At 40.5% G+C, this 9,136-nt stretch overlaps 1 protein-coding gene across 1 annotated transcript in view; it reads left to right on the top strand.

The window, feature by feature from the left end:
- The window catches only part of HDAC11 (histone deacetylase 11), a 66,655-nt gene extending 57,957 nt beyond the window's left edge, over positions 1-8,698 (top strand). The window contains exons 8-9 of the mRNA XM_015428947.1: positions 3,034-3,212; positions 8,475-8,698. Of these exons, the coding sequence (XP_015284433.1) occupies positions 3,034-3,212; positions 8,475-8,693 (398 nt within the window). The 3' untranslated portion in view covers positions 8,694-8,698. The remainder of the gene's footprint in view (positions 1-3,033; positions 3,213-8,474) is intronic.
- The last annotated feature ends 438 nt before the right edge of the window (positions 8,699-9,136 follow it).

Below are 9,136 nucleotides of genomic sequence, written 5' to 3'. Positions count from 1 at the left end.
ATTTTGGTTAATCTGTATCTCTTGAGGTTTGATGTTAAACCATGCACTCTTAAAGACCTATCAATTTTCTTTGTTTTTTTAAATCTTGGGCCTCCCTGGCTGTGGGTAATTTACTTTATTTATTAAGAAAGACCCTCCCATCCCTCCCTTTCCCTGTGGTTGAGACAGCAGTTTGGATGACGGCATCATCCCGTCTCCCCATCTTCCAGAGTATATGCACCCAAAACCTCCCCTTACATCTTATTCCTAAAGTTAGCTCATTAAACTTTTATATACTTCCCTTTATGAAGTTTCCTCGTAAGAATCCGTCCTCCTCCTTTTATTGTGTCTATTTGAAGTTCCTTCTCCCCGGTCATCCGCTGCCTCCATGTCTTCCTCCTCTCTCTGTTCTCTCAGGTCTTCTGTATCGATACCCAGTTGCCTGAAGAGTTCCTTTGCTTCCTTAGGGTTTCATGCTATCAACCTCTTGCCATCTTTAAATATTATTATTGAAGCTGGATACCCCCATGAGAATTTCACTTTGTTATCATATAGTTTTTGCCCATAAAGTCTCATTTGGTTTTTCGTCCTAATAGTTTCTTGGCAAAAATCGTCTCTCACCCAAACCCTTTTTCCCTCTGAAGGTCAAGTCCTTCTTTTTCAAGGTCTTACATACTTCCTGCTGTAACTTTTCTCTTGTGAATTTGATTATAACGTCTCGTGGGACTCCTCCTTCCCTTCTCCTTTGCAATCTATGGGCTCTTTCAATGTCTTGGGGTTGTATCTTAACCCCATTTTCTTCTAACCATTCTCTAAGTGTTCCTTCTAGAAGCTTATTGTTTATCTCTTCCGAAATCCCTGCAAAGATGAGGTTTACTCTTCTGTAACGGTCTGATAGCTCAGCAAGCTGGCTAGTTAGCTGTTCTATCTTCTGTTTGTTTTTTGTAGCCAGCTCATTAGCAGCGTTTGCCGTCTGCTTTGTTTCTTTAAGCTCGGCTGCCAACTCTGTAACGGCCTCTTTTACTGTCCTAATTTCAGCTTTTATCTGTTCCTGAGAAGTTGTCACAATATTTTGGAATGCAGACAGTTGCTCAGAAAGTTCTTTTATAGTCTTGGCCATTACTCTCACTATCTTCCAGTGAGTCTAATAAGAGCTGTGAGTTTGGCCTGGGCATTGCCTCCTTAAAGTAATAATAAATAATTGCTTTCTTACCCTCTGAAATCTCAAAAAGGAATTCCTGTGTTCTCCAGACGTTCATACGTCAATTTCTTCTTTTAGTTATCCTTGAAGGTGGACTAATTACATTCTTTTTGAGCTTTTAAGATAATAAATCTAAGGAGAGGTCAGGCAAGCTGCTGGCTTTCTCAGCGCATGTGTACAACTCTGAGTTTAATGGTCTTTTATATCTGTTTATCAAAGCTTCTGGAATCTGCACACAGTACAGAAGAACAATAACTGTAGGCAAAATAGTCATTCATATTAGAGAGTGCTTATATCAAGATTGGAAATGATATGTTTCAAATCAGCATTGTTATTGACTTCTCTGACTTTCTATAGGCAAATCTGTTTTACATAATTGTGTACAAAATAGGTAACAGAGAAGAAAAGCTGTATCTCCTGAAACTAAAATGTGGTTTATCACACAGGCTGGGCTGTTGCTAAGATACAAGTAACATCTGTGGAAAGAAAAATCGGTGTTAATTCTAACATAAAAGATGACTGTTCTCTTTTGTAATGAGGGAATGCACTCTCAGAAGGAAAAAGATTTTTAAAATTGGATAATTCTTTACTGTATCTTTGCTTTACTGTAGCTATTGGATAATGCTTTACTGTAGCACATTGCTGTACTGAAGGTACTGTTGCTACGTTTACCATAATCAACTTAAAATACCCCGTACCTGTAGTTCATGAATGAGTATGTTTCCAAAGAATGACATTTATCTCAGTGCTGCAAAGCAATCCTGATTCCAAGACTTGCCATCTCTCTTCAGATATTTTACAAGGTTCTGAGGCATGGGGGAGGTGGTGGCCTACACGGTATAAGAATTTCATTTCAGAATGTTGTGAACTTTGTTTCTTTTTTTTTCTTTTGCTGAAATTGCATGCAGGGCAGCAGGTAATAAGACTCCTTTTCCAGTTTGGTGTAGTGGTTAAGTGTGCGGACTCTAATCTGGGAGAACAGGGTTTGATTCCCCACTCCTCCACTTGCACCTGCTGATGTGACCTTGGGTCAGTCACAAGCTCTGGCACAGCTGTCCTTGAAAAAGAGCAGTTTGTGTCAGAGTTCTCTCAGCCCCACCCACCTCACAGGGTGTCTGTTGTGGGGAGGGGAAGGGAGAGGAGTTTGTAAGCCGCTCTGAGACTCCAAGTGAAGGGCGGAGTATAAATCCAATCTCTTCTTCTTCTTCTTTCAGCTGCCACTCCCAGCTACATGAGATCTCCTGCTGGGACTTCTATTCTCTATTTTTTATTTATGTGGCCAATTTATCTTCATTTTTAATATTCATAATTTCAAAAAACTTCTGTAATATGTTCTCAAGCTGTCTAGCAGTGTAAATACCTAGGTCCCATACTTTCCTTCTTGCTTCATGGTGTAAATGAATTAATTACTATTAATTTTAATTACTATAAACACTGGAATTAATTATTATTTATTTTAGCTTTCTTATTACTATTCTAAAGATTGCCAAACCTCCAGAACCCCGACCTTTTGAATGGGATTTAACTGCGGGGACTTGTAAGGCTTTCTTATTACAGTACTTACCAGTCCTTGCCTATATCAGTGCTTGTGGTTTCATGGCATAAACATATTTATTGTCATTGTTCGTGTATTCTTACTTTTGCCTCTTTTTGGTAGATTGGAGATCTTCATTTATAGTTCTAATGTCTGGTATGACTTAATTATTTTAATAAAGGGGATTATTTACGACAATATTTTTGAAAGCTTTAAGATAATTAGTTATAAGAGATTATTTCTTTTATTGTCATGTTTTTTCTACTACCAGTATCACATGTAACTTTTTATTGTGTATCATTTTTACAATAACTTTTAGGAGCCATAAAACGTAAAATTGAATTGGACTGGGGCACAGAAGACACGGAATACCTTCAAAAAGTAAAAACACATGTGGAAGGTGCATTGAATGAAGTGAAACCAGACATTATCATTTATAATGCTGGAACTGATGTTCTGGATGGTGACCCATTGGGAGGCTTGGCTATTTCACCACAGGTTTGTATAGCATAATATACTTTTTATAAATGCAAGAATGATACACTAGCCTGCTCTAACAATCAACCAATGCCACCATCACAACATTTGTTCTGACACACTTGTACAGTCCTGTGTATTTAAGCTCTTACTGTGCATTTCCCCTTGTTTTCGGTCCCAGCATCTTCATGCTTCTGTTTTCCCTGAAACAAGTATTACTTTCTGTCTGGGCCAACTGTCCCTCTTGGCTGTCCCCTTCTTTCAGAGCTGCTGCTTGGAGATTGTAATGGCCTTTTCTTGCCTTCCTTGCCACTGTGGAAGCAATGACAAGGCAAACATATACATACACTCTTTGTTGTGTGACTCTGGCAACACTGTTGTTTTATTTCCCCCAGTTAACAATAACAGTAGTTGGGTAAAAGATTAGGAACCACTTCAGTTTAGGAAATGAAGTGTGCAGAAGTGCTGCCAGTGTTTAACTCAGCAGTGCACTAGCCACCTATGCTTTAATGTAGGTGTAATCTGCTATATGCTTTTCTTGTGCAATCTCCATTCACTTCAAGGAGGGATCCATTTAAATGAAAGATGTGCCCTGTTAAAGAAAAAATATAGACTGCTTTTAACTGTAATGGTTAATTTAATTTTAGGAAATGTTTAACAATGCTGCAAGTGCAGAATGATGTATTGTGTTTAGAAAGCAATGTGTTTAAACACAAAAATTAAGGTAAAAATGAAATAGTTTGAATGTCAGTATGCAAGAAACATTAAATTCCCTCTGGACAATAATAATAATAATAATAATAATAATAATAATAATAATACTTTCAATTTATTAATCGCTTTCCCCAGTGGGCTCAAAGCAATGTACAGTTACACATTTTAGACAGGGGACTAACAATGTTCATACGGGATAGGGAAGACAACATATATTCATTTAATTGCACACGCTGTCACTGCACGGCGTAAACGTCTTCTGGCTTGGCTCAGTCAAGGCTGCTTGTCGACCAGGCTTCAGGACCCGTATGTCAAATTGCCACACTTCCACCGCCTGGCCGGAAACATCCACTGCAGGGATTTTTGTAGGCAAGAAGTTCTTCCGCCTTTTTCCGAACCTCGACCAGGACGTCCCGACCATCAGCTAACACCCTCCCACAAGGGAGATTGGTGTGCCCACCCTCTCTAAGGAGTGGTTCCCATTTTATCTACTTGCCGAAGCTTTCGAATCACTGGGTGGACGATGAGCTGGGGACAATGAGCTGGCTGCTCACACCAGCGCGGGGCTCGAACTAACACAGTTCGGATGTTAAGACACTGGGATACCTCTTACATAATTTCCACCTCATGGTGCAGCTGCTTATCATTTATTCATCTTGTTTGCCTCTCAAAGTTTCTTCCTTTAATGATACACTCATGCCCCCTTTTAATTTTGGCTGTCAAGTTGCAGCCGATTTATGGCAACCCCATGAGGTTTTCAAGGCAAGCAATGTTCAGAGGTTGTTTGCCACTGCTTGCGTCTGGACAGCAACTCTGGACTTCCTTGGTAGTCTTTCATCCAAGTAGCCAGGTCAGAGTCTCTCTCATTTAGTAAAGGTAAAGGTTCCCTTGCTCGAAAGCCAGTCGAATCCGACTCTAGGGTTGCGGTGCTCATCTCCATTTCAAAGCCGAAGAGCCAGCGCTGTCCGAAGACATTTCCGTGGTCATGTGGCCGGCATGACTAAACACCAAGGCGCCCGGAACGCTGTTACCTTCCCACCAAAGTGGTACCTATTTATCTACTTGCAATTTCTTGCTTTCGAACTGCTAGGTTGGCAGGAGCTGGAATTAGAGACGGGAGCTCACTCCGTCATGCGGCAACTTGGGTCTTGAACTGCTGAACTACTGACCTTCCACAGCCTGCAGTTCAGCGTCTTAACCACTTGAGCCACCGAAGCTCCTTCTCTCTCATTTACCTTATATAAAAACTCTCATACAGGTTGCTAAGTAGTGACTGCTCTTTCATCAGGAACTGTGTTTGTCTGCTTGATTGATTGAAGCAAAACAAGCATAACAAAAACATTGACAGTAATATGTTACTGCCTTAGTAGATAATGTGCTTGATTTGAGTTAGAGCACAGACATAAAGTTACCTGTCAGCACAGGTATTTAGTGAGGATTCTTCAGGTGAGACATCCACGTGTCTGGGCAGTCAATAATTACCAAAGTAAATATTAGAGAGCTCAGGGTTGTCAACCTTTTTGTTAATGAGAGTTACTGAGAGTTACTTCTAAATAATTAAGAATACTTTGAGCTACTCCTCTCCCCAGCTTGTTACCAAGTTTTGTTCTGTCCTAGAAATAGAACATGGACTAAGAAAAGCACCAAAAATGAAGTTATCAGCTAAGCAGCATAGATGAAAATTTTATGAAATAAGAGCTTTAAAAGAAAAAAAAAAGTCTACAGCAGATCTTTTCTCAATCTTTTACTGGATTTTCTAGGAGATTCATGAACTACTCTAGAGCAGTCAGCAATCTACTGGAAGTTCACAAGCTACCTGTTAGAGACCCCTGGTTGTAGTTACATGAACATAGAGGGTTTGGAGCCAGTCAGGATGGTTCTTGCCAGGTTTAGAGGCAGAGACTCGACTAAAATCCAGAGTTAGTTTCAAAGGTGGAAAGATAACTAAAAGGAGACTGTTATGCAAGGCAGGGATCAGTACAGCAAGAGAGCTCAGGACAGGGGTGTCGAACTTGTTTATTACAAGGGTCGGATCTGACATAAATGAGACTTTGTGGGACCAGGCCATGTGTGTCATAAAACGTAATGCCAGGTAGCAGAGATAAAAACTTTATAAAAGATACAAACGCAATTAAAGATATTTTTAATATGTTGTTGAAGGCTTTCACGGCCGGAGTTCATTAGTTGCTGTAGATTTTCCGAGTTGTGTGGCCGTGGTCTTGGCATTGTAGAACCTGACGTTTTGCCAGTAACTGTGACTGGCATCCTCAGAGGTATAACACAGAAAGATGGAGTACTCTCTGTGTCAAAGTTACTGGCGAAACGTCAGGTTCTACAGTGCCAAGACCATGGCCACACAACCTGGAAAATCTATAGCAGCTGAAGATATTTTTGTACTTAAAGTACAAATATGCTTAATAATCTTGTGATATTTTGTTTATTTAACAGTCTTTGATAACTGACATCTCCCAAACCTCCCCCCCCCCCCCAAGATGTCTGCCTAAAATAGAAAGGTTGGGGAATCGTGAGGTTTGACAATACAATTTTTAAAATAAAACATCAAGAAAATGCACAAAGATCACAGCATAAACTAAAAATATAAAATGCTCTGAGCTTAGGAACATAAAATGGGTGGGCATTGCAAGCTTCTCACCCCCCCCCCCCCGGGCCAGAAAAAGGGGAGTCCCCCCCCCGGTCTAGTAAGAGTGGCAGTGGCTCTCCAGTGTAACATCCCCCTTTGGCTGTGGGTTCCCAAGTTAGAGTACTCACTCATGCACCCGTTCTCAGGTCCATTCAACAGACAAGCTGGCCCAAAACATCAACCCTGTATTTTCAAGGAGACAACTCCAGAAAGAAACGGCTTCCACTATACAGACACTGGAAAGTGAAACTTCTTAAATTCCACTCCATTGAAATGTCGCAGCACAGTCAAAGTTGCAAAGAAAATGCAGAATGGATTTCCCATTAGTGTCTCTGAGCCCAGGTAGACTACTCTGGGACTGTAATGGCAGCCACTAGAGTGAAATGACAGGCCCTGGGAGTAGCAGACACGTTCTGGGATTGGAATGAGGGCCCCCAGAGTGGAATTCCATTCCAGAATGCTGCTGCTACTCCCAGGGGCTGTCATTCTGCTCTGTGCCTTGTCATTCCAGTTCCAGAACACAGATTTTATTGCTAGGGACCATCATTCTACTCTGGAGGCTGTCATTCAAGTCCCAGAGCACTGTTTCTATTGCTGGAAACAATCCCAGAGTAGTCTGTCTGGGTGCAGAGACCTTAATGGAAAATCTATTCCATATTTTCTTTGTAACTTCGCGAGCCCAGAAGAGCTTCCTGCCAAAGCAGGCAAAGACAAGAGGGAGGGAGCTGGGAACTTTGGCAGCCTCAAGCTTCAAAGGGTTGGGACAGGAAGGGGGGGGAGCTGCGGGCCCGATTAAAGCTGCTTCCTGCCCACAGGCCTTAAGTTTGACACCCCTGGCTCAAGACCTGCAGCTGATGAAGTGGAGGCTAAGACGGCTAGAGAGACAGTGGTGGCGTATATGCGACAAAGCTACAAGAACATCTTATAGGACACTTATGAAATCCTATGAGATGGCAGTCAAAGCCACGAAGAGAGAGTTCTAGGCGGCCATGATTGTATCTGCAAGCCCACGCTTGGCCCAATTGTTTAGAACGATTCAGTCCTTGACAGTCTTGCCACAGGGCAGACTAAACCCTAGAGAATTGGACATTTGCTGTGAGGCTTTTGCGAGCTATTTTGCAGATAAGGTCTTGTCACTTCACTATGATCTTCCCGCCACAGTTGAGACAGTGAGCGAACTCGAGGCTCCATACACGTCTTCTAGTCCAGTTTTTGATTATTTCTGTCTACTCAGTGTAGAGAGTGTCAACAGATTGCTCTCGACAGTACATCCAATCATGTGCAGCCTTGACCCGTGCCCCTCATGGCTATTTTTGGTCGATTATTTCGAAATAATTACAGAATGACAAACCTGATGAAGGACACGCAAACGGATAGTGTACTAGAACTCCGTCATTTGTAACTAGTACTGTATTACTTTGTATGTACTGCTAAGCTTTATATCGCATATTGTAGTGTTATTGTAATCTTGTTAATAATTGAATTCTAAACATTGCATATAAAAACCAACAAATATTGCTTAATTGTACACGGTGTTTTATTGTTTTACTGGAAAAACTTATGAGGCATTGAAGGATTTAGTCCTTTATCTATTACACTGGCTTACAATGTCTATTACAATGTCTAACAAACGTGGAAAGGTGCTTTCTGCTGACCTAACCAGGAATTTGTATCTGTGATTTTAGACTTTTCTAGAATAATTGGTTTGTGGATAGTAGCCTTATTCACTGCTGTAGTCTACCTTGTGAAAAGGGTAATTCATAATTTTCAGATACGTTAAGATGTTTAATCCCTATTTGAATTACCGATAATAAGACATGATTTTCTTTTCTCAGGCATAGAATATTATGAAACCTATAGACTGAAGCTTCATAAATTACAATGAAATCCAGTATTGATATTATCTTTCTTTTGTTGTAAATATGCAGGGAATTATTGAAAGAGATTTAATTGTCTTCAGAGCGGCTAGAAAACACAGAATTCCTATCTTGATGGTGACATCTGGAGGCTATCAGAAGAGGACAGCTCGGATAATTGCAGATTCTATTGTCAATTTGCACAACCTAGGGCTTATTGACAAAGAGCTTGTGTGTGGTGAAGCTGAAAACCCAAAGGTAGAACTGATTATTAGAGAAGGCAAGAAATAACAGCTAACCTGTCAGTGAATTAAGAGAATATGGGATTATTGTTTGATAATAAAACAACTCTCTAATTGTTTAATATTTAAACCAAGAGACAAGAAATTTTCCCAGTTCTTATAGAATTAATGTACTTTAATGGGGAAAGCTTTTAATTTGCCTATAAACACCAACTTAACAGTGATAATTGGTGATCCCACAAGGAATACTAATGTATAATTTATTTTTGAGGTATTAAGTGCTGCTTTGCTAATTAATGTGGATGTACATTCAGGTGATTGGTATGAACTCTGTGGGAATTCACTTTCCAGTTGGATATCCCTCAACAAGATTCAGTCCTAGACTCTCGGCCTCAAATTCTACAGCTGACAGCCTAGAAAATGAGTAGCAACAACTTAGGGGTCTTAACTTCTCCAAACTGGTCACCAATACACTATTTGCATACTCTAAGC

The sequence above is a fragment of the Gekko japonicus genome, unplaced genomic scaffold (assembly GCF_001447785.1).
Source record: "Gekko japonicus isolate JY-2015 unplaced genomic scaffold, Gekko_japonicus_V1.1 scaffold695, whole genome shotgun sequence".
NCBI classification, from domain to species: Eukaryota; Metazoa; Chordata; class Lepidosauria; order Squamata; family Gekkonidae; genus Gekko; species Gekko japonicus.
The sequence above is the reverse complement of the archived record's forward strand: the minus strand, read 5'-3'. Positions and strand labels throughout refer to the sequence as shown.